The 14,332-nt window shown below is 57.4% G+C and overlaps 1 protein-coding gene across 7 annotated transcripts in view; it reads left to right on the top strand.

The window, feature by feature from the left end:
* LOC142088578 (protocadherin gamma-A4-like) overlaps positions 1 to 13,824 on the top strand; it is a 119,951-nt gene extending 106,127 nt beyond the window's left edge. For all 7 annotated transcript variants that reach the window (XM_075164012.1, XM_075164013.1, XM_075164015.1 and 4 more), the window contains 2 exons: positions 6,694 to 6,782; positions 11,375 to 13,824. In XM_075164012.1, coding sequence (XP_075020113.1) covers positions 6,694 to 6,782; positions 11,375 to 11,601 — 316 coding nt within the window. In that variant the 3' untranslated portion in view covers positions 11,602 to 13,824. The remainder of the gene's footprint in view (positions 1 to 6,693; positions 6,783 to 11,374) is intronic.
* The last annotated feature ends 508 nt before the right edge of the window (positions 13,825 to 14,332 follow it).

Below are 14,332 nucleotides of genomic sequence, written 5' to 3' on the forward strand. Positions count from 1 at the left end.
AGCTGAGCGCATGCCACGGCAGAGGCACAGGGATCCGACAAATAGGCACAATAACCTTTCCAAAGAATTTCTCAAAATATCCTTCCCAGCGTGTTTGGGGCACGGATGGCGGCAGGATGGGCTGGGTAAAATAATACTGGTCTCAGCTCCGACTCATCCAGGAGGGCTGGAAGAGTCCCTGGGAGGGGGGACTGCCCCCTGGTCCCCATTTTAGAGACATCGTGGCTTTTTGTTCTGCCTCTGCCTGGCAGAGCAGCATCGCAGCAGCACCGCTGGCTGGAAGTAACCACTCACCGGTGCTTTGGGAGGTTGCAAATCTTCCCCCCCCACTTGCCTGCGAACATTTTTCAATCCCATCTTTGCAAAGTCATGATCTTAAAGCTGGGCCTCATCCAGGTCCTCCCCAGCCCCTGTAATTGCATTACAGAAGCGGCAGGGAATGTGCGGAGCCGGGGGGAGCGTGGGGGAAGGGCTGGCAGCATCCTCTGTTAAGGAAGGGAGAAGGGCAGGAAATTGTGGCCATTTTGGAGCTGGTTCTGTTTTTTTCGGAGGCTGGGGGAGGCGGGAGGGTGGTGGGCTGTGAGCCGTGGCCGTGGGAGGCTGGCGTGGGTGGTGGGACAGAGGGATGCTGGCCCTGGGGCTGCATCCCCAGCCGTGGGGCTGTGTCCCCAGCACGCCCTGAGCGCGGCTGAGGCTCAGCACCGGCAGGGACGGATCCATTCCCTCCTGCTTGTCACATTGCCAGCCTGGAAACACGCAGGCTGAGATTTAACTTCTGCTGCTGCCTCTGGCTGGAGCTGTGTGTGGGAGGCAGCAGAGGGGGTGGGGAGGGCTTGGAGGAAGCTGGGAGAGAGGAAACAGGAGTGCAGAGGGGTTAGACGGGGGGGCAGCCTGGGGGGACCAGGGGCTGCTCCGGAATGGGCTTGAAGGGTATCCCTGGCCCTGGGAGCTGGGTGGGGAGGGCAGGGTGCTGGGGGAGGTGATGGGAGGGTGGGAGCAGCAGCCAGACCAGAGGAGCAAATGGGAGTGAAAAGGGAAGAGGCTGGGAAGAGAAGCAAACCCCAGTTTGTTTCCTCCACGTCCTCCTCCCCGGAGCGGGGAAGCCTGGGAGCAGCCAGGGCTGTGGGGTGGGAGCGGTGCTGGCTGGGGGGCCGCTGTCGTAGGAGCCAGAAAGCCCCAAATGAGAGAGGAGGGAGGACGCTTAGGATGTCCTGGGAAAATCCCCAAACCAAGCGCTGTCCGCATCCCTGCCCGGCAGCCCCGGGGTGCTGGGGTCTTGCCCGTGGGGTGCTGGGTTGTCCTCTCCAGCCCCTGGGGCTCTGACAGCACCGCTCTGGCACGAATAAAGTTCTTCAGTTTGTTGTGGCGCTGCTACGGCTTGTGTTCCCAGCTGCAGAGCGAGGAAAACAATTTTTCAGGAATCCACCGGGCAGTTGTGCAAATAAATGTTTGCAAGGCCTTCGGCTGCCATAGTGACGAGCTCCATGGCAACCCCGCAAGGAAATGAATAATTCTGTGCTCGAAGTGGAAGATAAAAAGGGATGCGGTGGTGGCTGGGGATGCCACAAAATAGCCGGTCAGCAAAGCACCCAGGTCGACCCTGCGCGGCTCGGGCGGATGCTTGTGGAAGCCCTTGGCGATGGGGCAGCCTCGCGGTGCAGCACGCGGTGGGGCTGTGTCAAGGCTGCAGGACAAGCCTTTCGTTTCGGCATTCCCCGATTTCCACGTAGCCAGGTTTAATGAAGGCGTTTGCAGGTCGTGCACCGGCTGTACCTGCCTCTGCTGGCACAGCCCCTGTCCCGTGCACCGTGTCCACCATGCCCTGAGCCCCCTAAGATGCTGAATCCCTGGGTTTGTCTCAAAGGTGGGTTTGCTTCCTTCTCTCCAGTCCTAGCTGTGCTGGAAACGTTCCTGAAAATGAAAGCCAGCTCTTTTCTGAGCTTTGAAGTGTGGAGTGGAATTGAAGAGAGGAAAAAAAAAAAATTATCCTATGGGGGATGGGTTTTTAGAAAAAACCCTATTGAGTCAATGGCGTTTGTATTAAAAACAGCGAGTCCTTGGAGTCATTTCCATAGGAACCAGCCCTCCCGTTCCGGGCAGCCTCCCCGCAGCAGCACCCAAGGCTGCGGCCGAGCGGGGAGCAGTGCAGCAAGGGGGGTGCGAGGTCTGCCCGCCCCAGGCAGGGGGAGCAGGGTAGGGCAGGCTCCTCGCTGTTGAATCAGTGATTCACAGCTCTGATTCACAACTGCATCCTATAGCCGTGGAAGACGGCCAGATCTGGTCATCAGCTGTGCACCTTTTCCCAATGCGAGAAGTTATTTTTGGGCGTTTTTAGATTACAGCACTTGTTTTTTTCTGTGCCTCTGAATTCTGGATGATTGCACTGCAAGTAATTGAGGCACTCGAATTTCCTGCTTAGAGAAGTGAGCTCAATACCATTTTTTTGCAACTCTAAGGCATTTCTAAAATAGCTTTTCTGCATGTCATCATGGGGAGCAAACGCACAGCTTTGGGGCTGGTTTTGCAAAATTTGGGAACACTGGGTGCAGTAGATTTGCAGAAAAGGACCTGGGGGCCATCAGGTTGACCATGAGTCACCAGTGCACCCTTGCCGTGATGGAGACCCACTGTATACTGGGTTTTACTGGTAAGATTGTAGTCAGCAGGTCAAGAGAAGAGATGGTTGCCCTCCATTTGGCACTTACAGGACCACACCTGGAGCACTGTGCCCAGTTTTTGGGCTGCCCACTGCAACAAAGGCGTGGCCGTATGGGAGCCACCAAAATGATCAGAGGTCTGGAGCCCATGGCAGGGGAGGAGAGGCTGAGAGAGCTCCTTCAGCTTTGGGGAGCGAGAGCTAGGAGAAGGGTTTCATTGCTGTCTTCAGGGGTGCACAGTGACAGGATGAGGAGGGTCAATGGGCACATGTCGTAACAAGACAAATTTGGAGTAGATGTTAGGAAACGTTTTTCACACGAGGGTGGTCAAACACTGGAACAGGAGGCCAGAGAGATGGAGAAATCTCATACTCAAAATGTGGCTGCTCAGAGCCCTGAGCTTCTAATATGAAGTTGCATCCAGCTGAAAGCTTGGCCCTGTTTTGAGTGGGGTGTTGGACCAGAGACCTTCCCACCTTCGTTAGGCTGGGTGCTTCGTGTCCCTCTCCATCTGAATCAGTCTGTGATTTTGTGATCCTATGGGGCTTTAAGGGGACGTAGGGCTTGGGCTGTCCCCCTGACACTGGGGTATAACCATAACGCAGGGGCCAGTGAAGTCCACCACGTCAGTTCACATGTGTTCGCTCCCTCTCAAGACCAGAAGAAAGGAAAAGGGTCTGAAACACTGCCCGTCTCCCCATCCTCTGGGCATGAACCTCTCTCTGCTCACTGGTGGTGCAGGGTCACCCTTCCCTGGGGGCACACGCCTCTAAAACACGAGATCAAAACAACCTGAACAAGATCCACACGTTTCTTGGTACAGCCGCTCCTCTTGTGCCGTGCACCGCTCGACCCCCTCCCAGGCTGCAGGGACTAACCATGGCCCTTCCTCGCCCCTTTCCAGCCCAGCTCTGGGCAAGTCTGGTGCTCGGTGGTGGCCAGCTCGCCCGTCTGTGCCTGCATGCAGCCGTGGGGTCATTGGGGTGGAGAGCGCGGAGCACCTGGTTAGGGAGCTCAGTGGGGGTCCTGGTGCTACCTCCCAGGTGAATGCCCTGACCACAGGCTGAGCCTTTCCTTCCATGCATTCCCGCTGTCCCAGGGCACAGGGGCATGGCTTTGACAGGAGGCAGGAGGAGCTTCTGTCCAGTGCAGCCCGTTGCCCGGAGGAGAGGTGGGAGGGGAGGAAAGAGTCTTTCGGAAGGTGGAAAATGTGATGCCGGCGCTGCCGCATCAAAGAGGAAGTTGAACCTGGGCCTCCGATTTCAAAACAGAGTTCAAACCACAGGAATATTACAATTTAAAAACAAAAAGGATTTGGCACTTCCTTGTGCTTCCCCTTTTCCCATCCCTGGTCCCATCAGCATGCCGGGGGCAGCCCCCAGAGCCAGCAGCAGCGGCTGGGAGGCACCGGGGTGTTTCTGGGCAGCTTTCCTGCAGCCCTGAAAAACCTGGGAGCCTCAGCTGCCAGCCGGCGGGGCAGGAGCTGCCAGGGTTAACTGGTGGCTGAATGGGTTGTGGTTTGCAATGGGGTTTAGGGTCCTAAGTCCTTTATTGGATCTAGCCCAGGGCTCTATTCCCAACCCTGCCTGTGACATTAACAGGTCACTGCAGCCCCAGGGCTGTCCCCACCGTGTCCTCGCTGCCTGGGCTGCCTGCGCGCTGCTCGCTGGCACACCACCGAGTGCAGGGCAGCGGTACCCACGGGCGAGGAGTCTCAGCACAACCGTCACGCAATGCGTTGAAATCGATTTGCGAGGCGGGTAAGCCTCGCTTCTGGCCTTCTTGAAACTGTGCCACCACACACGTCGCGGAGGAGCGGCATAAATAGTTTTCAGGGTTGCAGCAGACGGCAGGTGGTTCGGAAACGGTGCTGTTGGCGGTGTCGTGCCGGGGCAGCCTCTGCTACATTAGGGATTGTTTGCATCTTCCACAGACAAACCGGTGTGAGAGCAGTGCCCTGCGCTGGGGATGGATCAGGCAGGCGGGATAGAAGGGGAAGGGACGGACGGTCGTGCGGTCCTGGCACAGGTCCTGCATGTCGTTGGGCAAGTTGCTTAAGACCAGATTTTCAGCAGGGTACCTGGGAGTGTCCATACACGCGTCCTTACACTCAGCTCTTGTGTTTCAAAAGGATTTTGCCCGTATATACCCCTCACTGTGCCCGAGCAGGGCCGTGTGGGGCCTGATCAGAGCTCACGGGCACTCTTGTCCATCCCATGCGTCTGCAGTTTTTTCTTCCTCTGTGCAGGAATTTGCACAGGGAGGACGGAGAAAGCTCTTGTGTGTTCAGGGCTTCCCTCCTTGCGGAGCTTTGATGCAGCTGGGGCAGTGACCTAGACACGGGAGCTGCCTGCGCTACAAGGTCACCGTGGCAGATACAACCTTCAAGGACGTGCCCGTGGGTCCATCCCGTTTCTGAAATGGCCATATTGAGCCTCTCCCGTGTGTGAGGGCTGCAGTGGGCGCAACCGTCGGGGGCACTCAGGCAGCGGGGTGCTCAGCATGGTGGTGAAGAGCCCATCTGCCAGCCAGCACGCCTTGTTGAGTTGGCATCGGCAGTTCCTGCGCTGGCATTTGCAGCGCGTGGGGTGCCAAGCACTCAAGTGCGGAGCTGCCGGCAGGAGACCCCAGAGCTGGGGGAGATCTTGGCTGCTTGAGCATGTCCGAGCAGGGCTTCAGGGTCCGAGCAGGGCTTCAGGGTCCGAGCAGAGCTTCAGGGTCCGAGCAGGGCTTCAGGGTCCGAGCAGGGCTTCAGGGTCCGAGCAGAGCTTCAGGGTCCGAGCAGGGCTTCAGGGTCCGAGCAGAGCTTCAAGGTCCGAGCAGGGCTTCAGGGTCTGAGCAGGGCTTTTCGGGGTCTGGCAGCTGCTGGGTGCAAGGGCTGGGACCACTGTGGTGGAAGAGGAGGCCACCTCCATGCCTTGCAGCCTGGTGGTTTGAACGCTTGCCTGAGAAACAGGCTCAGCTCTCTCCAAGGGGAAGGGCTTTCAAATCCCCCATCTCGCTTCTGGAGAGCTCCCAGCTGCAAGAGCAGGGCAGCCCTCGCCCCAGGCCAGCCAGCGCACGGCCAAGGGGCAGAGCCTGGCATCCCCGTGGGCGGCAAGGGCTGCGGGGGGTCAGAGCACTCGGCTGGAGAGGGGAGACCGGTGGTCTGAGTGATGTGGTCACTTAGGGTCAGAGCAGAGGAGGACCCAGGAAGCTGGTGAGATCTTTAGGTCTCTCTGCTGGAAGCAGGGAGGCTCAGGTCACAGCCCTGACCTCTCTGGAGGGGAAGTGCCACCACTAGTGAGCGGTGGCCGAGCACAGCTGGCACTTGGCACACGTGAATGTGGAGCTTGTTAGACGGCACGCAGACTGGTGATAGTAACCTCGGTCACAAACCCTCCTTAATCAAAACCTGGAAGCATCCCCAGAGGTTTCCCAGGCGGATCTGTGGTGCTCAGCCACACCAGCAGCCAGTCCTGGGGAACCACGGTGGGTGCCCACCTCCCTTCTCTCCTCTCCCTGTTGCTCCAGCCTCCCCAGGACTGTTTGCTGCTGGCGCTGCAGAGCCAACCAGTGCTCTTGGCCTCCCGTCAGAGCAGGTTTTTTGATCCCAAAGCCTACCATGAAGCTGCAGAATGGAGTTGTAGCCTGAAACAGCTTGAAAGGTGCATCCGCTCACATGGCCTGCAAAAGGAACAGAGGACCTGGTCGTACAAGGGTGCTGGCACCTCTGGGACTTCAGGACCAGCATTTTCTGTGGTATTACATTATATTGGTGGGATTTTGAGGTGATGAGGTGCTGGCAGTCTCTGAAGTCGGGAGGAGTTAGGTAGGTGTTGCTGAGCTCCCACGTGCTTTTGGCGGTTATTCTTCAAAAGCCTGGAGAGGGATGGAGACCTCTGAAAGTGTCTTGACTGTTATTTAATAGAAGGGTTTAAAGCCTGCAAACTCCTCTTCGCAGCGAACAAACCCACAGTCTTAGCTTATGCTGTCTGACAAGCCCACGCCTCCTGACTGAGCTGCAGTAACTTGCTGTTTTTTCCTTTTCCCATAGCTCCCAGAATGGAGAAGAAGGTGGAGCCTGGCCGAACAACCAGTTTGACACGGAGATGCTCCAAGCCATGATCCTGGCTTCAGCAAACGGTTGGTCTCCATTGCTTGTGGGAAAACCACGGCACTTGCTCTCGCGCGGACACCTCAGATGCATGTTAGATACGATGCTGGTGGGACTTGTGTGTCTGGGTTGTGGGACTTGTGTATCTGGGTTAACTGGGGTGGTTTCAAAAGTCCTTCTTCAGCAGTTGCTGGTGGAAAAGCACTGCTGTCTGTGTTACCCTGCAGAGGAGAGGGGTTGGGAAGGATTCAGGCAGAGGAGATGCCAGGTAGCCATCAGCGTGAGGCGTGCTGTGGACAGGGGTACCTCTTCCACCCAAACTCCATTATCTGTGTACTGGAACAGAACGTTATCTGGCTTGTGATGGGGTTGTGTCACATGAAAGAGCCGGTCCTGAGATGATGTTTTATAAACTACTTGGTTACCGAAGGTCACAGTAAATGAAATGTCTGCTGTGTTGCAACTTGCCGTAAGGCGAGGAGGTAGGAAGCCTGGAAGATTTGCTTGTGGCTAGAGGCTGGGCCAGTAAACGCTTGACTCAGTATCCCCAACAAGCCTCGTGTCCAGAGACGCCGGCGTGTGCTCCCTGCTCGCTCCGGGTCCCTCCGCCGAGCCGCGGGCTCGCCAAGGTTTGCCCCAGCGGCTGCTGCTGGCTCTTTGTGGTCGTCGTCACAGGGGTTTGGTTTGGGGTCGTTTTGGGTTGGTTTGTTCTGGTTTATGCCTGTGCCGTGTGGAAGCGGTGGGCAGGGAGAGGTGTTCCCACGCACCCGCAGTCTCCATGGCTTTATATAAAAGAAGTGCAAGTATCACTCTGTGCAGCACTCTGGGTGAAGAGGCTGGTTTTCATACAGCCTTTATTTATAAATACCTCCAAGTCTTTTCCCCTTCATTTAAAAATAGAAGTAACAGCACAGCCATAAAACCCTGTGCAAAATGCTTTGGATGTTTCCTTTGAGCTGTTGGGAGAGAAGGAATTTGGGGGAGGAGGGATGGCTTTGGTGTTGCTTTCTTGGAAAGCTGCTGCAGCTGAACTTTGCTGCTCTGCAGACACCAGGCAGCCTGGAGACCCAGCTGTCGTGGCCGGGGAAGGGGACGAAGGTCTTGGGCAAGGGAGTTGTTTACACTCAAGGGAAAGAAACAACGCGAAAATGTGTCTCTAGTCTGAAAAATGACCATGGAAAAATAGCCTCCGGGGTTGCACGTGGTTATCATCACCCGGTGCCTCCAGATCTGGTTTCCTTGCTCGCAAATAAAGCTGTTTTTCCGCCTGCCGCTCCAGCAGTCCCCAGGATCAGAGAGCTGAGCGGGTCCCTTCCAGGTTAAGCACCTACTTCCACGTAGCCCCGGGCCCTATTGCAGCAAATCTCCCCCACCCCCAAGTCCCAACCTCTTCAGTCTGCCCAGGGGGTTAATTTAAATCAGATCCATCCGCTAGCTACGGCTTCCCCTGCTGCAGCCCCAGGGAGGGGGTGGCTCTGTGCAGTCCTTCCTTTTCTTGCCCATGCCAGTCCCTTGCTGCGCCGGATGGACGGACGGACAGACGGACGGACGGATGGATGGATGGATGGAGCCGGGTGGGGACACAGCACAAGCTTTTCCCACCAGCGCTGTGTTTTCATGTCTCCTCTGCTCTCTGTCCCCCCCTTTTCTGCTCTCACTCACTAATAGTGTTGATTGGAGCAGGCTTTGATTAGGGGCAGTGCTAATTGCACTTCCACCGCACCACGTCAAGCCCACGCTCGAGTCCCCACCGAGCAGAGACCACCCAGGAGCAGAAACTCCCCTGGTGCTGCTCGGCTCCATGAGCTAGGGATGCCCCCCAGGAGGGGCTGGTGATGCCCTGTGTGCATCCTTACCCTGTGCCAGGGGTTATCCCTCGCTCCAGCAAGAGGCAGAGCTGGCGCTGCCGTGCCAAGCCGGCGCGATCCAGTCTCTCCGAGGATTGAATCGCTTGCCCGATGGTTAAATCACCCTGCCAGGCCAGAGTGCCTGGGGAGCTGGTTTCCCCCCAGGGCTGCGACCCTGCTGTAGGGCTTCTGTCTCCCTTCCCGTGCTCCCATCCTCTGGATCTTCCTCCCTTGCAGTTGGGAACAACATGAAAAACCAATGTTTTGAGCCATCTGAAGGGGCAGGGGCAGCTGCTAAGACAGACCAAGGAGCACAGATGCTCCAGGACACCAGACACTAAAGGGCAGACATCCTGTCCTTAAAATACTCTGGCTTCCAGCGAGAATTTATAGGGGTGCCATGAGACGGTGGGAGAGCAGACGGAGAGGCCGCCCGAGGCGCTCCTTCTCCCCAGCTCCGCTGCCCGCAGCAGGGCCAGACGCGCTATATTGGGTTCTCCTGAAAGCCCCCCCAGCAGCTGCAGCAGCACATGCTCCGGGGCTGCCTCCGGCCGGCCTCTCCTCCCCTCGGCCCGCGAGGGCTAGCTGTAGCCCAAATTCTTGTTTTCCTCCTCAGGACCCTTTGGGATAATGGCTGGCTGCTGGTAAAGGCTGAGCTTAACCTTTCCAGCAACAAGAGCTGAAGTGCCCTGCTTGGCAAGAGCAGCTCGGTGCCCATTTATAAACCTCTGTTGTCCCTGTTCTCTCTTCTTTTCAGCCTTAATGTCAATGTTACCTAGAAACAGCCCTTTGCTCTTACCCGGGACCAACTGGCAGGCTGGGAACTTCATGGGCGGCTTTTTCTCCCCCATGAAAGCTGTGCTGTGACTGCAGACTAGTTGATGGGCACCAGTTGTCCTGGATGGTGCTGGCAGCCCCCAGCAGCTCAGAGCCCCGGTGCAGCTGGGATGGCCTGGGGGGAAGCAGGGCAGCAGCACCCAGGGCAGAGGAGAAGGTGCCCAAGCCCCCCAAGCCCCCAACCGGGCTGTTCTCCCAGAAAAAAACCATCTCCCCCGCTGCCGGAGGCCATAGTCCACCTGCGAGCCGGTCCCTCGCGGATGGACAGCACATCTCCAGCCATCCCGTCCCCGTTCGTAACACCCCGAGGGGGGTGGGGTTGAGTTGGTCGGTAATGAAACAAGCCGCTGATGAGCCGAGCGCGGATTAGCGATAAATATCGCGAACTGTATATGCACATCTCCTCCAGCCCAAGGTCCACAAAGCCCCGCCAGATCTGGGACCCATTTGATGGGGACTGTAGAAAAATTCTGCTGCCGGTGAATGCTTTCACAGCAGAAATGGCGTTTCCCCACACTGGTTCGCTGCGTTTGAGCACCGTCCTGCCCGTCCCCCGGCCTCGGTTGCGCGATATCCCGCCTGTTTTCCAACTCCCTGTGTGTTTTCCTCCGCCTGCTCCGGCAGAGCAGCTGTAACTTTTCAAACCCCAGTTGCTTCCTACTTCCGACCTCTCCGAGGGGATGTGTACACAGCAATATTTCGGGGGGTTGGTGGGATGTGGCCCAGCTTTTTGTCTAGCTTTCTGGCTGGCTTAGCCACCTCCGTCTGCTCAGGGGAAAGCAAAGGCAACGCGGAGGCGTGCACAGATCTGGTCTGGAGCGAGGAAAAACATGAGGGGACCAGCCCATGTTCTCTGCTCGTTGTTTTTCCTTTATTCCCGCAGTCTCTCTGCCTGCGAAAGGAGGGAGTAGCAGCCCCGGACTCTGCCTTGGGCCCTTCAGGTGCCCTTGCTGGGTTTCTCCAGCCTCCCAGGAGAACGTGTCCGTAGCCACGTGCAGGAAGCAGTTAAAAGGCTGAGATGGGATCCATGGCAGCCAGCGCAGAGGCAGGGTTTTAGCAAACCATTTCTGAGCAGGGCTGTGCAAGGATCCCACCCTGAGCCATGCACGGGCAGTTGCACCGCAGCCGGTCATGCAGCAGCTCATGGCAACAGCATCGCTCGTGCCCTGCCGTCCCCCCCGCGCTCAGTTCTCCCCCTGTCTCCTTGCATCCCCCCCGTTTCCATCTGCTCTCTACCTTCCAGCAGCGCCCCAGCATCCCGGGGGGGCCCTGTGCCTTTCCCCGCCCCGGCGCTTGCTCTCTCCGCGCTGGGGCTTTGCAGCACGGCAGGAATGAATTTGCCTTCCCCTCCCCCTGCTCCCAGATCTGGACCATCAGACGCGCTTCGGCATCGATTTGCTTTGTGCTCGGCTTCCTAGAGCCATTTTGTGGTACTGCAGGGGAGGGATTTTCTTTCTCATCTCATGTGCTCTGCTCCCCGAATAAACCTGGCTGGAGGAATCCTGGGGGCAGGGTTTTAAATGCAGCGGATAAAAAAGACAATATTGGATTTCCCTTAACGCATTACAAGTGGTTGTGGCTGTACAATATGTTTGTAACGGGCTGCTTTCGGGGGCGGGGGGGTGTTTTTCTGCGGAGGCAGCAGCCGGGGAGGGGGGCAGAGCAGGCAGCGTCAGGCAGGGAGGGACAGGACAGTTGCCCTACCCGGGCCAGCCTCCAGCCCCAAATCCCAAACCCTTGGCCACGATGGGAGATGGAAAGGTTGCGGCTGTGGAGCTGAAGGGTAGTGAGGGGTGGGGGTGAAGGCTGGTGGCACCAAGGTCTGGGTTTGACACCCAGTGGGAGCCTTTCGGGGCTGCTGGGGCTTGGGGCGGGCTCTGGCCGGCACTAACAACCTCCCCTTCTCTTTTGCCCCCCGCTCCGGCGTCCCCCCGCAGAAGCTGCCGACGGCAACTCGACCCTGGGCGGCGGGACGGGCACCATGGGGCTGAGCGCCCGCTACGGCCCCCAGTTCACCCTGCAGCACGTCCCCGATTACCGGCAGAACGTCTACATCCCGGGCAGCACCGCCACCCTCACCAACGCCGCCGGCAAACGCGATGCCAAGAGCGCCGGCTCCGCGGGAGGCAACAAGAAGAAATCCGGGAAGAAGGAGAAGAAGTAGAGGAGAAGAAGGAGACCTTAGAGCCACAGGGCAGCCGGCTCCAGCACTCCCCCAAACCACAGCCCAGGCCGGAGGACGAATGTGAATTTTTTTGTCGTGCAAAAAGTAGCAAACGCTGCGAATGTATCTCGTCATCATCAGAGCTAGGAGCAGGGTCTCGCTGCTGTTAGATCTCATGATGAAAACCAATCTGGAAGCTAAACCGAATGCAAACAAGTGCCCTGTGAATACTTGCTAATGTTTTATACGATCCCTCGGGTATTAGAATACGCTGAAGGTCTTCTGCCATGTCTTTGGATCCGATTTGGTCCCAGATAGTCCGAGAAAGGCACAAGGCTTGTGCTCGGCTTTGCCCAGTGTAAATAATTTTAATGCGGATCTTTTAATTTATAGACCTTCGATCATTTTTTGGAAAGGAAAAAGAAGTTCCTAGCTTAGAGCCCATGCTCCAGATCTTTGCTCTTAAACTTCCCATTAGTAAAATTCACCCCCAGTTAATGATAGCGATGGGTTTGTTGCTGAGAAGTTGGTCGGGAGTGCTTCAGTTCCTGCTTACCTGTTACCCGGAAAAAAAATAAGTAAGTGTTTATATTGCATGAGTCAAAGGGAATATGGCAAAGCTGCATCCTAAACATTTATTTTTCGTTTAAAAGTGCAACCACTGATGGCCTGAAACGTGAGACAAAAAAAAAAAACCCCTCCTGATGTCTGAGAGGTAGGGAATTCAATGAGGAGCGTGCCGAGGTGTGCGGCAGCTGCCCCAGCGGTTCTAGGGCTCTCCGAAGAGCAGACACATCTCATCCCTTCTTTGCAGTAAATATTTATATGTACAGTCAATGTTCTTCTGGAATTAAAGCTAAGAGGGTCTCGCTCCCCTGTGGCCAGGCAGCCGTCTGGCCGCGTCCCCGCCGAGGGGGCCGGGGGACGATGCTTCACGCTTCTGCACACCGCATCTGCATGCACGTCCTTCACCTCACCCCTGCACTAGCGCAGTTAGCGCCGCGGGCCCAGGGAAGTCCTCGCACGCCCACGCAGCGCAGTGTGAACGCGCCGGCAGCCGCCCGAGCCTCCGTGCTGGGGCTGCCTTGGGGAGGGGGGGTGGGATCGGTCAAGTGGGATGGGGAGACTCATCGCTTCTTATTTGGGGTGCAGACCCCAAATAAGGGGGTGGTTTGGGGTCTCACCCAACGGGGTGAGAGCCGCGGAGCTGCCGGCGCATGGCTTTGGTGCAGAGTTGGTGACCGAGTAAGTGACAGTTGGTTTGGTGGCGCTTGGGGACCAGACCCGGAGGAGGGACCCGAGAGCTGGGGGTGGGCGTGGGGTGATGCTGCAAAGCCAGCGAGCCGGGGCGACAAGGTGGGGGGTCGCAGGGGACCGCGGCGGGCCAGCCCGGAGGAGGTGACGCTCCCGTTGGCTTTGGGCTTTCCACCCCACAGAGGGAATCAAAGGATGAGGAATCGCGTTTCTCCATGTGCCCATCACCCTTGCACCGGGCCGGCTTCCCATATCAAAGCAGCTCTGAGTCCCTCCCCCGGGGAGGCAGAGGGGGACTTTGTGTAGCCAGAGGGAGGAGAGGGGCTGCGGGGTGGCCAGGAAGGGGCCGCGCTGGGTTTCCCAGGGGCTCTGTGTTGGTTTTTTCCCCTTTTTAATCACTAACATGACTGACCCGAGCAGATCCAGCCCTCCCGGCCAGGCTCGGGCATGGCAGCGGTCACCCCACCGCTGCCCCCTCCCCACAGCCAGGGCAGCGGGAGCATCCGCCGTGTTTCATCCGGATCTGGCCACCCGCGGTGCTGGCTGCGCTGGGAGCGGTTCCCCCCCTGTCCCCTGCAGCTGCCACCTGCCCCCCTCTAGAGATGCTGTAGCTGAATCGTAGTCTTTATATTTCTTTTTAATCTGCAACCTGAGGTAGCGTAGTGAGTGTCGTGTATTTAGTGGCGTGTTATTTTTAATCTCGGTAACTAACTTGTGGACACCAGTATTTTCAATTTTCTCTGTATCTTCTTCCCATGTGCTCTGTGCTCCGAGTGTACGTGAAATGAAACACGTTTGCCCTTTCAATGTGTCTAATATTGAATTATACTTATATATTATATATATGCTTATATCCTTCTTATACCCATATAGACCAATGTCGATGTGTTACACGCAAGTTTTATACTCTAATATTTATATTGCTTTTTTTCTTTGGGAAAAAAAAAATAATAAAATGGTTTCTTCTGACTCAATGGTATTTATTGTGGTGGGAAGAGGGGGGCACAGATGGGGCCTGTCCATCCCCACGCTGCCGCTGTGCCAAGGCTGCCGGCGGGGGCTGGTGCAGCCCAAGCCTGGCTCCGGCAGGGGGGATGCTCTTGGGACACCCCTGTCCTTGGGTCCCCCAGGCCTTTGGGTGGAGGGTGACATGGCCGTGGGTGGCACCGGTGTGCTCCCGGCTGGCATTTTTGGGGAAGGGCAGGGCAGACCCCGGCACACCCCACACGGGGACCACGGCTACAGCCCCTTCCTCAGCACCGAGGAGATCCAGTCGCCCTTCCCCATCGCTGGCAGGGATCTGTTCTCCCTTCCCCAGCCCCAGTAGGGATCTAGTCACCCTTCCCCATCACCAGGGATCCACTCTCCCTTCTCCAACCCCGGGGTGATCTGCTTTTCACCGGGCTCCCCGCTCTGCGCTTGGGGGAGGCCGGGGGGGGGGGGTGGTTAGGCGCTGTGCCCGGGGCCCCGCAGCCAG

The sequence above is a fragment of the Calonectris borealis genome, chromosome 15, assembly GCF_964195595.1.
Source record: "Calonectris borealis chromosome 15, bCalBor7.hap1.2, whole genome shotgun sequence".
NCBI lineage: Eukaryota > Metazoa > Chordata > Aves > Procellariiformes > Procellariidae > Calonectris > Calonectris borealis.